We start from the raw sequence: 22,285 nt of genomic DNA on the forward strand, positions 1-22,285 counted from the left end.
TGCTGGTAGAATGATAATAGTCTTTATAATTTCGTGTTGTTCTCTTCTTATTGTTTCCAATATAATGAACCTTTCTTTAAAAAAAAAAAAAAAAAAAAACCCACTCAGGTTTTACCTGGGATAAAAATCTTTCACAGACTAGGAACCTTGAATCATTATTTTTGTTTCATCTCGCTTTTTCTAGGAATGTAAGTTTTTCATGTGAACTCATCTGTTAATTGAGGGAAAAAGGAAAATTTAAAGCAATAGAAATGCCACCAACAAAAAAGAAACCCCAAAATGAGAACTGATTATTAATAGTGACTTGATAGGTGTTTGTTATTATTTGTGAAATATTAAATAAGAGAAATACATAGTTTTCAGTTTCTAAAGTATGAATTTACTGCTGTGTTTTGAGTGCAGTGGTAAGGTTGCTTATGGCTCTTGAGTGTTACTAGCAGAGTTTATGACAAAAGAAAGGACAAGACCAGGTAGGACAAAAATAGTTTTATTCTGCTGTCTTTGAGATTCTCCAAATGTTATGATGTTAATTTGGGTGTTCTTTCTTTTTTGTATTAATTTTGTCAGTGAGTTATCATTGAAATGTAATTGATGCAGAAATGTTCATAATAGGCAAATAAGATTCATAGTGCTTAAATTCAGTGATTAATCCTAAACACCAAAAGAAAGACATAAGGAGGTACACTTCGTCTTTGAAGTTTTCTTGCCTCCTACTCTTCCAGTCCAATCTGAAATCTGTTCAAGGTTCTAGATCTAACCAGCAGTTTACAAGAAATATAAATATAATGCAGATGTTAAAATGCACTGTGGGGCTGCATCCGCTTGAACCCAGATTATGAGAAATGAGACGGGAAAATGAGCAGATTCTTGCTTGCCTTAGGAAAACGGGAAGAGAGCATTGCAAGTTAAAAGAACTGCAAAGATGTAAAAATAAATAAGTAAATGGAGTGGCTGGGCCTTATTTGAATTCTGATTCAAAGATATTACCTGAAAAAAATAGGATTAACCCGGGAAATTTGAATTCTAACTGGATATTAAATGCTATTAAGAAATTCTTGTTAATGTCTTAAGTGTGATTATGTTACAACTTTTATAGAAACAGATATGGAAGTCTCTATAGATGAAATGATACCTAATTTGGGATTTGATTTAAAATAAAATTTGTACAAAATGGGTAGGACTGGTAGGAAAGTAGATATGCGGTATAGACGTTAAACAAGACAGGATACATATTAATGATTATTCCATATGGGTAGCAGGTGCATAGAAGTTCAATATCTTCTTCCATAATAAAATGTTATGAAAACCACCTAAATCTTGATCTACAAATTTTAATCCACAAATAGAAAAGTAATCAATGTTCTATTTCTTGCATGAAGCAAAATTTGTGAAAATACACAAATGATTTTATAATATTCTTTTTTTTTAGGGCTTATTGAAAACATTTCAGCTTTATTTGCCTGCTGAAGGGTTGTTTTGGTATTGTGAAATAAAAATTTTGAGGATTTATTACATGTGTAGTCAATTCTTGTTATTTGTGGTAGTTAGGTTTTACAGAGTCACTATGAACACTGAATTAGCAATTACTGAAGCATTGTCCCTAGGGGAAGTTCAGAGTTAGGTTCTGTGAACTTCCAATTAGGACATTTTAATCAATATGTAACCTTGATGAAAATATCCTGACATAACCTTGTTTTATGTCTGTTTCTGTTGAAGGCTACCTTATTTAATACATGTTGTTGATTCATTAATATTGAACTCACAGTCCTGGCCAGCAGTGCTGTAACACTTGCCTGAAGGAAGCTCATCCAGCACACATGTGTTCTCTGTAAGGCACGTCTCCCAGTTTTAGCTTAGGAAAGTTCTGAATATATTAAGTTTTACTGGTTGTAAACAACTACTAGTGCTAAAATTGATGGAAGTTGCACTGTAATGGGGAAGTTCAGATGTCAGTTTTATAAAAATCTGAAGCTGACTTAAACATGTTAGGCTTACTAATGCAAAAAGCATATTTTCTAAACCTATAAAGCATATAATATAAAATCTTAAATTGATACACATGATCATATCTGAGTAAAGTTTAAGAAAAATTTTATATGGTGTATGCATAATATTACTTTTGTTCAAAATGTTGATTACTCTTTCTGTATTTGCAGCATTTTTCTGGATTCTAAGACCCGAAGAGCAATGGGAGAGCAAGCTGTAGCTCTTGCCAAAGCAGTAAAGTATTCCTCTGCTGGAACTGTAGAATTCCTTGTGGATTCTAAGAAGAATTTTTATTTCTTGGAAATGAATACGAGACTCCAGGTAACTCTCCCCTTCCTTTCCCACTGCTTTTTGTTTTTATAAAAGTTAAAAGTCAACTTCATAAAGTATTAAAGATTTCATTTTTATGCTTGTGCTAAGACATCTGTTGGGAATGACAGATTAGTATCAGGTTAATTTAATGGTCAGTGTCTAGCTCTTCTTCATTACTGTTAATGCTACATATTGGAAATTCAGCTTTGTTTTTTTTTTTTTTTTCGAACTTCTCTTGATGACTTATATTAATTAGGGTTCATGTGCTGTTAAGAGAACTGCTGTTAGATATGATAAACCGAAAGGGCATAAGTGCTTACAGATCTTTGGAAGGGATGGAGGAAGGAGGAGTACCTAGAGTAACTTTCAAGAATGGCACTCAGGACTGTACCATTCAGCCTGGCTTCTAGAGGAACTGCCACCACTGCCGCTGTGACGGTATTTAGAAGTCACTGCCTAATCAGAGCTAAACTGTTGACGTTAGGGATATACTTCCTCTGTTCCTATCAAGGTCTTAGGAGGACTAATGGCTTTCCTTCTTCCCTTTTTCTTTTTTAAGTTGTAAACTAAAATATACATACAGAAGAGTACATAAAATACATAGTTGAAAAATTATTATAGCAAAAATCCATGTAAGCATCAAGTGGATCTACATAGATAACAAAATGCCAGCACTTCTTACCAGCCCACCTCTCACTAGCTTCCTCTCCTTCTAGGTATTCCTCATCCCTCTTCTACAGCTGTTTACTGTTTTGAATTCTAAACACTTTATTTCATTTCTGTATAATTTTTCCTTTTAATCTTGCACACCTAAGCAATATATAATTAATTGTACCTCTTTTTTAAACTTGAAATCAGTGAGATCATGTAATATGTAATTTTCCATACCTTGCTTCTTTATTCAACATTATGCTTATAAGATTATGCTGTGGGACTGGTTTTCGTTTATTATGGCAGAATTTATGGTATCTGGATGCATTTGAAATCAGTATCGTAAATATTTGTAGAGTTTGTATAAGTCTTACCTTAGTGCTGTTGTTCAAAACTTAATGATACTTGTGTTTGAAATCACTTTTTTAGCCTGTAATTTATTGGTGTGACTATCTTTAGGAGTGACAGAATTTTGCCTTTTAGAGATTAATTTGATTTTGATTAAAAATATGCCTTTATAACAAAGTATATCTAATTAGATAATTAGCTAGGAATTCATGTTCTTTTATTAAAATGGAGAGACTTTACTATGCCATGATGGGAATGCTAGTTTGTAATACAATTCTGAAGGCAATTTAAAGTGACTACTTTAAATTTGTAGTTTATTCCACACAAAAGAGCTATTAGATTGTTTAGTCAGGGTACTTAACAGAATTTACAGAATTAATAACCAGTGCTATCTTTAGTTCACTTTATTGCTATGTTCTTGTGTGTGTGTGTGTGTGTGTGTGTGTGTGTGTTTTATTTGTTTCTGGCTCATTTATCTCAACCCATAAGTTTTTCTGAGTTTGTCCCATTGTTGGTTTTGGTATTAGACCTCTGGAAGTTGGTATTCATAAATAATGCAGTTACTCAAAATCATTATGTACTTAGGTTTACATTTTGTATCTTGGATGGCTTGTCAGCAAGTTATATTCTGTTCTCTCAAAAAAAGATTATAAATTAACTTAAAATTAATTTCATGAAGAGTTTCATCTTACTACATCTGATAGTGCCTAATTTAAAAAAAAAAGTATTTATTCATGAGAGAGAGAGAGAGAGAGAGAGGCAGAGACATAGGCAGAGGGAGAAGCAGGCTCCATGCAGGGAGCCTGATATGGGACTCGATCCTGGAACTCCAGGATCATGCCTTGGCTGAAGGCAGGCGCTAAACCTCTAAGCCACCCAGGGATCCCCTGACGGTACCTAATTTTATGCTATTTATTATCACACTTGGATTCATATGTGTCTCTCAATTAATGTTTTAATATTTCTTTACTGTGGATTTACTTCCAGTGACCATAATCCTATCGGTTACCAGATAAATTAATTTTGATTTTTCAAAAGCATCTGTGTGATGGAGGGATATTTGGTGGTAGAGGCTGGGACTGAATGGGAGCATGAATAAAGAACTTTGTATTTTATTGTATTCAGAAAGTCAATCTTACGTATTTTGGAGACTTCCTTCTGATATTTAAACAATTCAGATGTTCTTTTAATAGATTTTCTTTTTCAAATTTCTTTACTAACCTAAAATTATAATACTTAAGGCACATTTGCCAAATCCTTCATCTTCTAAGATAAAAGTTATCTCTAATTAGTGTTTCATTTTGAGTCTGGAGAGCTATAATTTTATGTGGGTTTTTTTTTTTTTTTCCTTGAAATATCTTGATTGAACTGTTACTTTTTCCAGCTTCAGAAGTTAGATGCTTTTTTTCTGGTAACAGAAGTGTGAGTAGCCTCTTTACTTTGTTTGATTTTTTTTTTTTTAAGGGCAAAATTTAAAATAAATACAGTTTCTCCTTAAAGAGATGTAATACTGAGAGATGCCTGGGTGGCTCAGTGGATCTGCCTTTGGCTCATAGCGTGATCCCGGGATCCTGGGATCAAGTCCCATATCAGGCTCCCTGAAGGGAGCCTGCTTCTCCCTCTGCCTCTGTCTCTGCTTCTCTCTCTGTGTCTCTCATGGATAAATAAATAAAAATCTTTAAGGAAAAAAAGAAGAGATGTAACATTGAGAAAGTCTTACAGGTTTGGTGTCAGTCACCAAACTTATAGATTTAAAAACATAAATACTTGGTTGAACTGACTGGTTTTGTTCTCAGTCTGGTCAAAATTTCTGTATCAGAATTATGTATGCTATCCTTATATACGTTTGTTTGTGTTCACAGTTGTTAATCTTCTGTTTCTTAATGGTAAAATTCAAGTGTTTCTGCCTTAAGTCCCTTTTCAGTATATCCTTCATCTTCCCTCAGAGTTATCTTTCCTGCCAGTGCCATTCTCAATGTACTTGCTAGGAGACACTCCTTTCTTTCCCGAGTATGCCATTCAGTTTGACCTCTGTGTGTCTTTCCACATAACTCCTTTTGCTCGAAAATGGTCACTTCATTCTCTGCGGTAGAAGCTCACGTACGTGTCCACTCACACACACACACGTATTTGTGTGTGTGTGTGTGTGTGTATTTATATATATAAAATGTTTCCTTCTTTTTGCTTATGAAAGGTGAGTAGAGAGTTGGAGAAATACTCTACCAAAAAACCATAATTTTGTTAAAATGCTGTTTTAATTAACTAAATTATATATGATTTTGCTTGAATGATTTAGTTTCTTATCAAATGATAAGACTAAGAATTGGTAGTATTTGGTTAAAAAAAAACCCAAATGGTTCAAAAAGAGTATATGCATAAGAAAAGTAACACTGTATACTATGTTTTTATCACAACCATTTGATTTTCCTCTGGAGGCAGCCTTTGTTTTACTTAAAAAGTGTGCCTTTGGTAATGTTCCATATCTAACTTAAAACATTATATTCTTCATTTTTATGATTTTCAATATTCAGATATAGATGTAGTCATGTAATTTCCCCAGTTTCCTGTTGGTAGTTTTCCTAGTATTTTGCTTTCACAAATATTGACAATTATGAATGATCCATTGTATCATCATTCTGCACATGTGAAAGTAGAATTTCTGGGAAACAAGAATTTTAATAATTTAGTTAAGTATTATCAGTGTTTTTTACTCCCTGATTTAAAGGATTTTTGACTTTTGGTCTTTTTCTGATAGTGAAAAATAGTATATTATTTTTATTTTCCTTATTATGAGTGGTGTTGAATTTTTCTTCATAGATTAACATTTGTTTTTCTTTGAATTGGCCATTAGCTCCTTTGTCCTTTGGGTTTTCTTATTATAAGTGTCCCTTAGTTTTTTTTAAGGCAATTAGCCACTTATTATATCATGAAGAAGCAATGCTTCATGAATATTTTTCACATTTCTACAGAGTGAGGGTCTTTAACCAAGGACCTTTGGTACCAAGATGAAAGGATAGCAAGTTTAAGATAGAGAGTGCTTGAGAGAAAGTCTTATTTTTCCTCAGAGTCATTTGTTGGCATTGCCCTTCTCTCCTCAGAAAGATAGGTGTACATTGCAGAACCAAGTTTGTGCTCTCTGTCTCCTTCCCCCACCCCGCATTGAGGAAGGGCAGAAGAGACAGCAACTCTTACATCAGCTCTGAGTGTAATAGTTTTAGGGTTATTCTCCTGTGCTACTTACCCATCTGCCTACGCAGGGCAATCAGACCTTTATCACACACAGTGCTCTCTACGTGGGATTGAGGTGTGTGTGGGTTATAATGCAAAGATGTTCTGTGAGTACGTAATTGGTTTCTTCTCCCATTCACAAACTGTTTTCTAGGAAGATTATCAAATAAATGTAGATTAAAAAAACAAAAACAAACCCAGATGTGATTTATTTTTCCTTCATCTGTTGCCTTTTTGATTTTGTATGTGTGTGTGTGTGTGTGTGTGTATTCTGTGTAGAAATGTTTTTAAATCTTAGAGTTGAATTTTAAGTCTCTTATCATTTCTGGTGTTAGAACATACTTAGGCTTTTACTGTTCATTCATAAATTAAACATTTTTCTTCTATGTTTTCTTTTAGTACTTATTTCATCATTCCTGGTAAAATTTTCACTCCATCTGGAATTTATTTGATTTGAGTTTTTTATTTTAAAAATGGCTACCTGACTGTCACAACCAGTTTTGAATAATCATTCTTTTATGTAGTAATCAGAAGTCATCCTAATTATATCCTAAATTCTCATATGTATGCAGATATGTTTACTTGACTGTTTTGTTTTTAACCTGTTTAATCATGTGCTAGTACCACATTATTTCAGATGTTGTATCTCTGTATTATAACACAGTATCTAGCAGGGCTAGTCTTTTCTTATTACTCTTCTTTTTCTATATGGTGTGATAGAATGAACTTATTTCATTTATATTTAACCAAAGAAAAAGAGATTAAAATGATGAAATTGCCAAACTATTATATAAATGTTTGCAATTTTCCAGAGATATTAATTCCTTAAAAATGTCCTTAATTATTAAAAAATGGTTATTAAACCACATATTTTTGTCATCATATTTCTTCATACTCCAATTTGAAAGAATGTATTGTTTTTTTACAAAAATGAATAGAAATTGGCATATTTAATCCTACTGTCTTTCCCCCTAATTCTCCATTTTTACTATTTTTATTATTAGTTTTGTATTATTGTAACATTACTTTTCTTTAGGCATGGCTCTTTAGTGTATTCCCCTTTTGTATTTTAAATTGTTTTCATCATCACCATCTGCATCTTACCATTGCTTTGTGATTAGTCAGTTCTTCATTTTGATTCATCTTATGGTTAAGTTCTTCTTCTGTTTCTTCTTAAAATCAAGAATTTATTTTTGAGAGGTATCCATGGGTACTGTATCTTCTGAGTTCTTAGATGGGTGATAAGGTTATCTTTATAACTGATGAATTTTCACCTGGGTATATATAAACTTATGGGATTTGAAACAGCTGATTGACATATTTCTGGCTTTTTTGATCCAATATCAACCTTTGAGTAATCACCAAAACCCACCAAAAAGAAAAAAAAAAAAAAAAACAGAATAAGGAGAAATGAGAAATCACTTAGAAGAGGGAAGACTCTTTAAACTGCTGTGTGGGTAACTACAGCTTTGGGCAGGGAATAGCCAGTGCTGCTTTGGGAGAGAAAAGCAGGAGGAAAGCTCTTGTTTGTCAACTGCCATTGTTTAGGAACAATCCCTGCCTCCCCTCACAGGGGAGCCTAGTATGGATGGCTCTGACCAATTTTAATTAATTTAGTTGATTCTTCTAATATTTTTATATCTTTTTCATCAGTACATGTGTATAGGTCTTTCTTGATTTTCCATTTTCTTCAGCCAGCTTCCCACCTTGCCACACCCACTGCACAAATGCACACTTCTCATCTTCGTACCACCACTCTATCATGATTTGGGTTAGCTCAGTATTTGGGATTTTGTTATGATCACAGTGTGAACGCTATTCACAGCAGTCCTGTTGTCACCTAAGATTACTTTCACTTTCCTGCACCATTTTTTCTCTACTACTAAAAATTTGCTTAGTTTTCTGTGTGTCCATTACTAATTTATCCACAAATTTGTCCCATGTTTGAATATATTCAGGCAGATGGAGTTTTCCGTCAATTTCATCTTTTTTTGTAGAAATATTTGGTTTCTTTTAACTTTTTGTTGTCTATACTGATTGCCTTCTACATCTGTCTTTGGCTTTTTAGCTGAGATTTCCCTACTTTGTCCTGAAGATACCTTTACACTTCTCATTTTTGGATCTCTTTACTCTCAGATTTTTGTTAAACACTTGGTTTATTCTGTTTTTCCCCTGGAATACATCTTTAACTTTCTGAGAACCAGAGCATAGGAGCTAAATTGTATGAAAATTTGCATGAGTGTAGAGAGACACTGTATTAACTTATTGGGGAGAAAACCCAATAATTTTTCTTGTGGTTTAATTTGCAAATCATAACATTCATCCATTTAGTTAGTTAATTAATTGACTTATTTAGTTTTGGTTGAATCTTTCTTTTTTTAAGGATTTACTTTAGAGAGAGAGAGAGAGTGGGAGTGAAAGGAGGGGCAGAGGGAAAAGGAGAGATAGAATCTCAGACTCCCTGCTGACCGTGGAGCTGAATAGGGGGCTTGATCCCAGGATCTTGTGGTTATGACCTGAGGTGAAACCAGCCTCTTAGGCACCCTAACACTCATCCATTTAAATCTTACAAATGCAATATAGACTGAATGTATCCCTCTAAAACTCATATGTTAAAACATAACTTCCAAGATGATGGAACTGGGAGGTAGGGCTTTGGGAAGGTGATTAGGTCATGAGGATAGAGCCCTAATGAGTAGGATTTATGACATCATAAAAGATATCCCAAAGAGAAACCTGCCTCCTTCTGTTACGTGATGACACAGTGAGAAGACTGCCACCTATGAACTAGGAAGTGACTCCCATAAGACATTGAGTTGGCTGGCACCTTGATTTTGGGCTTCCCAGCCTGAGAACTGCAAGAAATAAAATTCCGTTTTTTTTTTCCCTTAAAAATTTTTTTAAATTAAATTAATTAACATATAATGTATTATTAGTTTCAGAGGTAGAGTTCAGTGATTCATCAGTCTTATATATAGCCAATACTCATTATATTACAAGTCCTCCTTCCTGCCGATCATCCATCCATTTACCCTAACCCTCCACCCTCTTCCCCTCCATATACCCCCAGTTTGTTTCCTATGATTATGAGTCTTTTAGAGTTTTTCTCCCTCTCTGTTTTCTTTTTTTTTTTTTTTTTTTAAATTTTTATTTATTTATGAGAGTCACACAGAGAGAGAGAGAGAGGCAGAGACATAGGCAGAGGGAGAAGCAGGCTCCATGCACCGGGAGCCCGACGTGGGATTCGATCCTGGGTCTCCAAGATCGTGCCCTGGGCCAAAGGCAGGCGCCAAACCGCTGCGCCACCCAGGGATCCCTCCCTCTCTGTTTTCATTGTGTTTTATTTTTCCCTCCCTTCCCCTATGATCCTGTTTTATTTCTTAAATTCCACATATGAGTGAGATCCTATAATAATTGGATAATAATAATTGTCTTTTTTGGATTGACTTATTTTGCTTAGCATAATACCCTCTAGTTCCATCTATATCTTTGCAAATGTCAAGATTTCATTTTTTGATGGCTGAGTAGTATTCCATTCCATATATATATATGGAATTCATTCATTCATATATATATATATATATATATATATATATATATAGTATTGCATTATATATATAGTATTGCATTATATATATTCTTTATCCATTCATCTTTTGATGGACGTGTGAGCTCTTTCCATAGTTTGGCTATTGTGGATGTTGCTGCTATAAACATTGGGGTACATGTGCCCCTTTGGATCATTACATTTGTATCTTTGGGGTAAATACGCAGTACAAATACAGTAGTGCAATTGCTGGGTCATAGGATACCTCTATTTTCAACTTTTCGAGGAACCTCCATAATGTTTTCCAGAGTGGCTGCATCAGCTTGCATTCCCACTAACAGTGTATGAGGATTCCCCTTTCTCCCCATCCTCACCAACATTTGTTGTTTCCTGACTTGTTAATTTTAGCCATTCTGATAGGTGTGAGGTGGTATCTCACTGTGATTTTGATTTGTATTTCCCTGATGCCGAATGATGTTATGCATTTTTTCATGTTTCTGTTGGCCATTTTTATGTCTTTGGAGAAATGTCTGTTCATGTCAGCTGCCCATTTCTTGATTGGATTATTTGTTCTTTGGATGTTGAGATTGATAAGTTCTTTATAGATTTTGATTACTAGCCCTTTATCTTATGTGTCATTTGCAAATGTCTTCTCTCATTTTGTCGGTTGTCTTTTGAATTTGTCCACTGTTTATTTGTTTGCTGTGCAGAAACTTTTTATCTTGATGAAGTCCCAATAGTTCATTTTTATCTTTATTTCTCTGCCTTTGGAAATGTGTTTAGCAAGAAGTTGCTCTGGCCGAGGTCACAGAGGTTGCTGCCTGTGTTATCCTCTAGGATTTTGATGGATTCCTGTCTCACATTTAGGTCTTTCATCCCCTTTGAGTTTAATTTTGTGTATGGTGTGAGGACATGGGCCAGCTTCATTCTTCTACATGTGGCTGTCCAATTTTCCCAATTCCATTTGTTGAAGAGACTGTCTTTTTTCCATTGGATATTCTTTCCTGCTTTGTTGAAGATTAGTTCTCCATAGGATTGAGGGTCCATTTCTGGGTTCTCCGTTCTATTCCACTGATCTGTCAGTTTATGTGCCAATACCATACTTTTTTGATGAGTACCACTTTGTAATACAGCTTCAAGTCTGTGATAATGATGCTACCAGTTTTGGTCTTGTTTTTCAACATTCATTTGGCTATTCAAGCTCTTTTCTGGTTCTATACAGAGTTTAGGATTACTTGCTCCAGCTCTGTGAAAAAAGCTGATGGTATTTTGGTAGGGAATTGATTGATTGTATAGATTGCTCTAGATAGGGCAGCCCTGGTGGTGCAGTGGTTTAGCGCCACCTGCAGCCTGGTGTGTGATCCTGGAGACCCGGGATCAAGTCCCATGTCCCGCTCCCTGCATGGAGCCTGCTTCTCCCTCTGCCTGTGTCTCTGCCTCTCTCTCGGTGTGTGTCTCTATGAATAAATAAATAAATAAAAATCTTAAAAAAAATAGATTGCTCTAGGTAGCATAGACATTTTAATGATATTTGTTTTAATCCATGAGTATGGAATGTTTTACCATTTCTTTGTGTCTTCCTCAGTTTCTTGAGTGTTCCATAGTCTTCTTGAGTACAGAGTTTTTGCCTCTTTGGTTAGGTTTATTCCTAGGTATCTTATGGTTTTTGGTGCAGTTGTAAATGGGATCAACTCTTAATTTCTCTTTCTTCTGTCTCATTATATATAGAAATGCAGCTGATTCCTGTGCATTGATTTTATATCCTGCCACTTTGCTGAATTCCTGTATGAGTTCTAGCAATTTTGGGATGGAATATTTGGGTTTTCCACACAGAGTATCATGTTATCTGTGAAGAGTGAGTTTGACTTCTTTGCTCATTTGGATGCATTTTATTTCTTTTTGTTGTCTGATTGCTGAGGATAGGACTTCTAGTACTGTGTTGAACAACAGTGATAATAGTGGACATCCGTCCCATGTTCCTGACCTTAGGGGAAAAGGTCTCAGTTTTTCCCCATTGAGAATGATATTTGCTATGGGTTTTTCATATATGGCTTTTATGATCCTTCTATCCCTACACTGTGAAGAGTTTTAATCAAGAATGGATGGTGTACTTTGTCAAATGCTTTTTCTGCATCTATTGGGAGTATCATATGGTTCTTGTCCTTTCTTTTATTAATGTAGTGTATCATGTTGATTGATTTGTAGATGTTAAACCGCCCTTTCAGCTCAGGAATAAATCTCACTTGATCGTGGTAAATAATCCTTTAAATGTACTGTTAAATCCTATTGGCTAGTATCTTGGTGAGAATTTTGGCATCTGTCTTCATCAGGGATATTGGTCTGTAAATTCTCCTTTTTTGTAAGGTCTTTGTCTGGTGTTGGGATCAAGGTAATGCTGGCCTCATAGAGTTTGAAAGTTTTCCTTCTGTTTCTATTTTTATTTTTTAAATAGCTTCTGAAGAATAGATATTAATTCTTCTTTAAGTATTTGATAGATTTCCCCTGGGAAGCCATCTGGCCCTGGACTCTTCTTTGTTGGGAGATTTTTGATTACTTTTTCAATTTCCTTGTTGGTTATGGATTGTTCAGGTTTTTTTCTTTCTTCCTGTTTCAGTTTTGGTAGTTTATACGTCTCTAGGAATGCATACATTTCTTTAAGATTGCCTAATGTTTTGATATATAGTTACTCAATATCTTCTTAAAATTGTTTATTTCTTTGGTGTTAGTTGTGATCTCTCTTCTTTCATTCATAATTTTATTAATTTGTATCCTTTCTCTTTTTGGTAAGTCTGGCCAGTGGTTTAGCAATCTTACTATTTCTTTTCTTTTTTTCTTTTTAAAAAATATTTTGTTTATTCATGAGAGATACAGAGAGATGCAGAGACATAGGCAGAGGGAGAAGCAGGCTCCCTGAGCTACCTAGGCATCCCCAATCTTACTATTTCTTTCAAAGAACCAGTTCCTAGTTTCATTGATCTGCTGTGTTGTTCTTTTGCTTTCTATTCCATTGATTTCTGCTCTAATCTTTATTAATTCTCTTTTCCTGCTGCATTTAGGCTTTATTTGCTGTTCCCTTCTCTAGTTCCTTTCAGTTTAAGATTAGATTGTGCATTTGAGACATTTCTTATTTCTTGAGAAAGGCTGGTATTGCTGCATACTTCCCTCTTAGGACTACCTTTGCTGGTGGTTCAAAGATTTTGAACAGTTATGTTTTCATTTTGATTCCTTTCCATGTATTTTTAAAATTCTTCTTTAATTTCCTGGTTGACCCATTCATTCTTTGTAGGATGCTCATTAGTCTCCATGTATTTGAGTTCTATCCAAATTTCCTCTTGTGATTGAATTCCATTTTCAAAGCATTGTGGCCTGAAAATATGCAGGGAGTCAGTCCAATCTTTTGGTACCAGTTGAGACCTAATTTGTGACTCAATATGTGATCTCTTCTGGAAAATGTTCCATGTGTACCTGAGAAGAATATGTATTCTTTTGCTTTAGAATAGAATACTTTGAATATATATCTATACAGTCCATGTGGTCCAATGTGTCATTCAAGGCTCTTGTTTCCTCATTGATATCCTTGGATGATCTGTCCTTTGCAGTGTGAGGTGTTAAAGTCCCTTAGTATTATATCATTATCCATGTATTTCTTTAATTTTTTTATGCATTTGTTTATATAATTGGCTGCTCCCATGTTAGGGGCATAAATATTTACAATTGTTAAATTTTCTTGTTGAACAGACCCTATAATTATGATATAGTGTCCTTCTCCATCTCTTATGGAGCCAAGTCTTTGGCTTAAAATCTAAATAGTCTATTATAAAGATTACCATTTCAACTTTCTTGTGATGTTTATTGGCATGATAAATGTTTTCTAACCCCCCTCACTTTCAATCTGTAGGTGTCTTTAGGTCTATAATGAGTCTCTTGCAGACAACATATCGATGGGTCTTGCTTTTTTATCCAGTCTGATACCCTGTGTCTTTTGATTGGGCCATTTAGCCCATTTACATTCAGAGTAATTATTGAAAGATATGAATTTAGTGCTATCATATTACTTGTGAAGTCACTGGTTCTGTGTATTGTCTCTGTTCCTTTCTGGTTTGTGTTACTTTTGGGCTGTCTCTTTGCTTAAAGGATCCTTTTTAATATTTCTTGCAGAGCTGGTTTAGTGATGACGAATTCTTTTAGTTTCTGTTTGTCTTGGAATCATTTTTTAAAACGTATTTAATTAATTTATTCATGAGAGACACACAGAGAGAGGCAGAGACATAGGCAGAGAGAGAAGCAGGCTCCCTGCAGGGCACCTGATGTGGTACTTGATCCCAGGACTCCAGGATCACAACCTGAGCCAAAGGTAGATCCTTAGCCACTGAGCTGCTCAGGTGCTCCTGTCCTGGAAGGGATTTTGTTTTGTTTTGTTTTTAAATCTCTCTTTCTATTTTAAGATTTTATTTATTTATTTGACAGAGAGAGAGAGAGAGAGCGCACAGACAGGAGTAGCAGAGGGAGAGGGAGAAGCAGGTTTCCCACTGAACAGGGAGCCTGAAGTGAGGCTCTATCCCAGGACCTGGGATCATGACCTGAGCCAAAGGCAGATGCTTAACCTACTGAGCCATGCAGGTGCCCTTCTCCTTCTATTTTTTTTTTTTTTCTTTTCCTTCTATTTTGAATGCCATCCTAGCTGGTTAAAGTATTCTTGGCTGCATATTTTTCTTATTTAGCTCCCTGAATATACAATGCCAGTTCTTTCTGGCCTGCCAGGTCTCTGTGGATAGATTTGCTGCAAGTCTAATGTTTATGCCCTTGTAGGTTACAGACCTCTTGTCCTGAGCTGTTTTTAGGAGTTTCTCTTTGTCTCTGGGATTTGCAGCTTTTACTATTATATGTAGGGTGTTGACCTATTTTTATTGATTTTGAGGGGAGTCCTCTGTGCTTCCCGGACTTGAATGCCTGTTTCATTCCCCAGATTAGGGAAGTTCCCTACTATAATTTGCTCTGATATACTTTCTGCCCCCTCTCTCTTTCTTCTTGTTCTTGGCTCCCAATTATTCTAATATTGTTTTGCTTTATGATATCACTTATCTGTTGAATTCTCCCCTTGTCATCCAGTTGTTTATCTGTTTTTCTCAGCTTCTTTATTCATCTTCGTTTTTGTCTTCTATATCACTAATTTTCTCTTCTGCCTCATTTATCCCAGCAGTTAGAGTCTCCATTTTTTATTGCATCTTTTTACTACACTTTTTTATTTTAGCTTGATTAGATTTCAGTTCTTTTGTTTCCCCAGAAGGGGATTCTCTAGTATCTTCTATGCTTTTCTAAAGCCCATCTAGTATCTTTATAATCGTTACTCCGAACTCTAATTCTGACATCTTACTTATGTTTATACTGATTAGTCCCTTGCAGTCATTACTGCCTCTTAATCTCTTTTTTTGAGGTTTTTTCTGTCTTGTCATTCTGTTCAGAGTAGAATAGGTGAATGAGAGAACAAAATACTAATGTAGCCACAGTGACCCCAGAGAAATATACAGTAAACAAATCAGAAGAGACCTCAAACTGAAAACAAAAAAGAATATAATCAGACAGGTGGACAGAACAATCCACTGGATCCTGTCTGTATTTTGGACTGGTGGTTAGAAAACTAGATCCCAGAATTAAAAAGAAAGAAGTATATTATACATATACTTATATATGTATAAAAATATAATTAAATATAATGAAAAGATAGAATGTAACTGCAAAAATGAAAATTAAAAGTCAAAAAGAGAGGAATATAAACAGGTGAATAGAACAGAGCAATACACTATACCCTGAGTATATTTTGGTTGGTTTGATAAACTATATCTCAAAATTGTAAAGAAAGAAAAACTTATATATGTACAAAAAAACTATTGATAGAATTTAACTGTAAAGATGAAAATTAAGATTTTTAAAAAGGAGTTTTTTAGAACTTATTTTTTTCAAAAGATTTTATTTGAGAGCACGTGAGAGAGAGTGAGCATGTGAGCATGCAGAAGCAGAGGGGAGAGGGTGAGGGGGAAGCAGGCTCCCTGCTGAATGTGAGGCTCAATCCCAGGACCCAGGATCATGACCTGAGCTGAAGGCAGATGTTTGAGCCACCCAGGTGTCTCAAAAAAAGAGTTGATAAAATAAGAAATTTGTTGGAAAAAGAAAGAGAAAATTAAAAGACTAAAGAATTGTGGGGAAAAAAACCCATGAATTCTATATATTATTTTCTCCTAGTTCTGGACTTTTGCAATTCTCTGTGATTGGTTAACTTGGTCTTAGCTGATGTTCTTGCTGATCTTCTGGGGGAGGGACCTGTTATGCTGATTCTCAGATATCTTTTCCCTTGGTGAGACTGTACCACCCTTGCCAGGGGTCCAGGCTAAGTAATCTGCTCTGAATTGTTCTGTGTTGGCTTTGTTCCCTTGAAGCCTTTCAGTGTAGCTTTAGAAGATGAAAGTGAAAATGGAGCTGAAAGCTTGGGGCTCCACTCCTCAGTGCACCACAGGGAAAGGCACTCCTCAATCACTCCTTGAGGTCTTTCATTTTCTTTACATTTATCATGCCATGAATTCATAGGGAATGGGTTCCAGCAGTTCAGGCTCTTTTCCATTGGTTCTCATAATTTGTGCTTCTCTCGCTGGGGAAGGCTGGCACTTCAGTTGAACCCATGTACCTTTCTCTTTGGCTTCCTTCTTTTTCTGATCATTTTCCTTCACACGCTTCAGGAAGCTGTCTCGACCCTTTGAGTGTTTAATATGCTCAACGTGTACATTAATTCTCTTGGCAAGAATCTTGCCCTTAACCTGTTTATTTACAACAATGCCCACAGCATGCTAAGTAATGATGTAGACTCTTCCAGTTTTGCCATGGTAACATTTGTGGGGTATTCCTGTTTGAACAGTGCCCATTCCCTTGGTGTCCACAATATCACCTTTCTCGTAGATTTGCATGTATGTGGCCAAAGGAGCAACTTCATGTTTTCTAAAAGGCCCAGAGAACATATTGTGGTACCTCTCATCTTTCCCTTTGTGTTGGTCACTTTGTCTAATTATTGGAAGAAGGGGGTTCTGGCTGAAAGACTGAAACAAAAGTTTTTTTATTGCTAAAGCCCAATTTACCTTTCTTTTTTCCATTTATGGATTGTGTTTTTGGTGTTGTACTTAAGAAATCTTTGTCTAACCTAAGATCATAAGGACTTTCTCCTAAATTTTCTTCTAGCATTTAGAGTATAGAATTTTGGATTGGAAGTAACTTTCTCTTCGCATCTTGAAGGCTTTATTTTTATTTATTTTTTTTGTTGCTTTCTTTTAGTTTTGACTTTAGATATTGAGATGTATTCTGATTCTGTTTAAAGTTTTTTTTCTCCATCTAGAAATTTGTACAATCTTATCTTTGTCTCTGATTGTGACCAAAACTGCTAGTGACCTACCAATTACTAGTAAGGAAAAATAGCTTTTATCTTAGTTCATTAATATTACAGGTTTTTTTTTTATACTTTTGCTTTACATTCTTGGAATAAATTTTAATTGGACGTAATGATTTTCATTTCATTATTCTACTAGATTTGTGTGCTAATACAATGATTTCTAATTTTTACTTTTAAAATACTGTCTTTAGGGCAGCCCCGGTGGCGCAGCGGTTTAGCGCCGCCTGCAGCCCAGGACGTGATCCTGGAGACCCTGGATCGAGTCCCACGTCAGGCTCTCTGCATGGAGCCTGTTTCTCCCTCTGCCTGTGTCTCTGCCTCTCTCTCTCTCTCTGTGTCTCTATGAATAAATAAATAAAATCTTCAAAAAATAAAATAAAATAAAATACTGTCTTTACCACGTTTGAATAATATGTGTTTTTTGAAACTGTGGGAATATTGTACAGGTAATAATAGGCATTATCTGTTCCTTAAATATTAAAATTCAGATGTGAATCCATTTGTACTGGTATCTTTCTCAGTTGTAGATCTTTAAACATCATGTTGATTCCTTCTGTGGTAGACTTTTAGTATTTTTGAGGTAATACGATCTATTCAAAATCAAGGTTTTTGAAGATTATTAATTGTATTCATATTCCTTTAGATTTCTTTTTTTAATTGGATCTATTTGACTTAGAAAAAGAAACATGGGTTTTTTCATAATTTTTAAAAATAGATTTTATTTTTGAGCAGTTTTAGATTTACAGAAGAATAAGTAGTGAGTACAGAGTTTCCATATACACCTTTATCCATCCACTCTCAATTCCCCTACTAGTAATATGTCGTATTAGTATGGCATATTCATTACAATTGATGAACCAGTGTTGATACATTGTTATTAACTGAAGTTCATAGTTTACATTAGGGTTCACTCTTGGTGTTGTACATCCTGTGGGTTTTCACAAATGTGTAAGAACCTGTATCCACCATGCATCATGTAGAGTAGTTTCACTGCCTTAAAAATTCTTGCATTCAAAACTTCTTTGTCTCTTTCCTTCTTTTTTATTTCTTTCCTTCCCCCTCCCTTTCCTGTCTTCCTTCTTTATCTTCCTCCCTCCATGTGTCAGTTTTTCTGTCTCCCTTATGCATGGTAATCTTCAAACATACAGATGTGCTAAGAGTAGCATCAGCAAAAGTGGTCTGGTAAAAGTCTCATGAATCTGTAACCTAGCTTTGTGTTTACTTTGCCAAGTATTGTTTTGTGGATATCTTCTTTTCCTTACTTCTATTTTTAGCTGGAGTATTTTAACAAAAATCTCAGACATATGATTTTGTTTATTTTTTTAAATTTTGTTTATTAATATTTAAGTGTACACATATTCATTATGTTTTCTTTGCATTTTAAATGTTTATTTTGCATATTTACTTATAAAATAATTTGCCATATAGGTTTCTGACTATTCTACATGAATCCTGTGCCTTTTGTCATTACATAATATCTTTATTTTGTTAAAAGATTTTAATTTTAAATTCCACCTCAACTCATATTATGTTGCATCTGCTTCTTTTTCTTTTATTTGCCTTTTGATTTATTTTGAAGCCTTCTTGTCACTTGTTTTTTTTTTTAAGTTTAAATTAAAAAACCCAATCTGACACTCTTTGAGTATGAAAATTTAGTTCTTCTAATTTTAAATACTTGATCTTATTTCATCTTTATTTGTATCCCATTTTCCCCCTTGTTTTCCCCCTTTTTATATGTTGCTTGAATTAAATTGCTAATTATTCCTGTTGTTTCCCATTGGTAGATTGGAAATCCTCTCTTTTAAGATTTTATTTATGTTCATCTTCCTGTTGAGTTGGGTATTTTCTCCATTAATACTTGTAAATAGAATATAGCTGATTGCCCCAACTTGGCAACATGAATAATCTTATGCTTCTAGGCTATATTTGGTTTTCACTTGCTGTTGAACTCTTCTGTTTCCAGACTTGCTTTTAGTTTGTGTGTACACAGTTTTCTCATTTCTCTATCTTCTCTGTCTTTCCCTTCTTTGAGATTTCTGCCCTAGTTTATTAATTTCATTAGAGCATTTTTTCATGATGTTTCCTCAGCTGGAACATATGGAGGCTATGCTTAGAAATGCCACATCCTAAATACATTTCTTTAGCCTGAAGGGGAATGATATTTTGAGTCTAGGATTCTTGGATTTCCATAGTAAATACCCTGTGCTGTTGTCTGGTTTCTGGTATTAAGTCTGAAGTCATTCTGATTTGTCTTCCATTATATGTAATATAATCTTGCTGTCTGAAAGGTAGCCCAGTTTCCTCTTGATCATTGGAACTGGGGATTTTTTTTTTCCTCCACCAGAACATGCCTAGATATGTATTTATGTCCATAGATTCTGCCTTTTACTCTGTGTGTTCTTTGAAGTGTACAGATTTAATTGTTTCTTCATTCCAGAGAAAGTTTCTTCTGTTAAATGTTTCCTTTTCTCACCTACTCATTTTCTCCTTTGGGAACTCCTTTTATTGTGGGCTAGGTGTATTGGGCATACACTGAAGCTTGAGTCTTTTTCCTCATGATTACTCTCATTTTTTATTTGTGTTCTGTTTTTTGCTATTCATTCTTTATGTTGCTCTTCCAGGCTACTAATTTGAGTTCTAATGGCGATCATCTTTTCCTTAAAGTACTAAATCTGCATAATTGGGAAATCATGTTATTTTATCCTGGAAAGTCTCCTTCTGTGTGGGGGTATGTGTGTATGTATTGCTGCTCTTGAAGTTTTCAGGTGCCCTATTGCTTTTTGGATGTTTTGTGTGTTGTGTCTCCCCCACCCCATTCCTCAACTGCTCTGTTTCTCTTCGTGTCTATAGTCATTATTCTGAATGCTTGCCCTGTCTCTGGGGATAAGCCACCTGCCGTGGTTTTACTGTAGTTGATTTTGAGATCAGTACTAAGTGCTGTTTGTTGTAATGTTCAGAGTGGCAGCAGACCTTCAAGTGGTTGCAGATGTAACCGTATCTACTCCTGAAGTCAGGAAGAGCATGTATCTCCTTGCACGGCCTTCATCTCAAGGGTAGAACCTAGCTAATATTTATTGACTCCTTGAACTTCTTAGGAAAGTGACCAGGGACTCTTTTGAGCCTTTAGTGAGTTTGTTTTCAGGCTGCATGGATCTCTGCAGGCCAAGCTGTCTCCCTGACCTCTTCTTTCACACCTCTCCCTGGAGATACCTGAAGCTAGCCTCTGGGTTTCCCCCAACCCATGAGAGACAAGAGCCCATTACTTGCTATTGGCTCTCACTTTTCCCCAGATGTCACTATTTGCAATATCCTGTGGTGCTCACAGACTCTGGGGGATAGAGACTGTGGGATTTGGATTGGAGAGGTGGTGAACCATACTAGTTTTGCCATTTTCCCAGAGCAGAAATATTTAACCAGGTTTATCTGGATTGCATTAATGAGCTTCGGGCAAGTCTGTGGACCCTCTGAAATTGGATACATGCTTTTCTAGGGAGAAATTTAGTGAAGTTCTAGACCCTAGAATGGTTCAGAACAACTAGAGCTGACTAAAACAGAACTTTTTTATTTTTTATTTATTTTATTTTTTTAAGACAGAAGTTTTCTAGTCATTGTTTTAGTTAATTGCGACCATCCACTATTTTGACTTAATGCAAGTAAATCCTAGCTCTATGCCTTCCTAGTTGTATGACTGTATGGAAATTCTTAAACTTCGCTATGCTTCATTGTCTTTATCAATAAAGAGTAATTTTTAATAGGATTGTGAGCATTAACTGAGTTATTAATACATTTAAAATGCTCAGAAAAGTGCCTGGTTTAGACTAAGCACTCATTCTTCTTCCTGACTATAAGCATGTCACCATTAATATTCCACATGCTATGTTTGTTAAATATTGGTTAACATGTTAACTGTACTGTTGTCGTTAGTGAAGCTTGTCAGTAGTCAATTTTTTTCAGATGGCAAACTGAGCTACAAATTAGTAACTTTATTCTTCTGTCGGTTAACTGCAAAATTATTGTTATAAATGAACAAACATGCTTGCAATAAACCACTTTAAAAGCCACTTTTTATCGTAAGAGTGTTTGTGTAAGAGTCTAGAGAAAAATGGAGATGGAAATCTCCTAAAAATGAAACTGATGGGAGAAGTGTTAAATTCATAAGCTATTTCTGCTTAGTCTCTCGTACTGAGATTAATGTTAAGACCCTGAATATACCTTTCCAAGTTTGTGTGTATAATTATTAATTTCTAAATGTAGGTTATGACTAGGTTTTAATTCTTTGGAAAAACAGCCTTTATGTAGTCTACAAAGATTATAAGAGTTGGAACACTTTTAAGTAGAAAGAAATAGCCTGGTAGTTAATGCCGAAGCATGGTCAGCCATATCCTTAAGAACAGAGAGCTAAATTTCCCACTGTTGTTAGACCATAGTCAGTTGCTTATATATGATTGCTACAGTGAAGAAAGAATGTGCTTTTGCAATGGGATGACAGAAAAAGTGCAGTGGAATTGTTGAAATTCTATGGAGACCAGATGCCCCCCATCTCCTATGAGATAATCCTGTACCATGTACCATCTTTATATTCCAGGAAGATTTAAGAAACTCTTACCTTTTACTATTTCATTTTTTTAAAAATTAAAAGAATTATTAAAATTATTAAATTATTAATTAATTAATTAATTAAATTAATATTAAATTATTAAAAATTAAGAATTATTGTATTAAGAATTATTGAAATTCTATGGAGACCAGATGCCCCCCATCTCCTATGAGATAATCCTGTA

General features: G+C 35.0%; 1 protein-coding gene across 7 annotated transcripts in view; it reads left to right on the plus strand.

Moving 5' to 3' along the window:
- The window catches only part of PCCA (propionyl-CoA carboxylase subunit alpha), a 462,094-nt gene that overhangs the window by 219,336 nt on the left and 220,473 nt on the right, over positions 1-22,285 (plus strand). For all 7 annotated transcript variants that reach the window (XM_049099422.1, XM_025440953.2, XM_049099423.1 and 4 more), the window contains one exon: positions 2,157-2,307. In XM_049099422.1, the coding sequence (XP_048955379.1) occupies positions 2,157-2,307 (151 nt within the window). The remainder of the gene's footprint in view (positions 1-2,156; positions 2,308-22,285) is intronic.

Source organism: Canis lupus, chromosome 22 (assembly GCF_003254725.2).
Source record: "Canis lupus dingo isolate Sandy chromosome 22, ASM325472v2, whole genome shotgun sequence".
Classification (NCBI taxonomy): domain Eukaryota; kingdom Metazoa; phylum Chordata; class Mammalia; order Carnivora; family Canidae; genus Canis; species Canis lupus.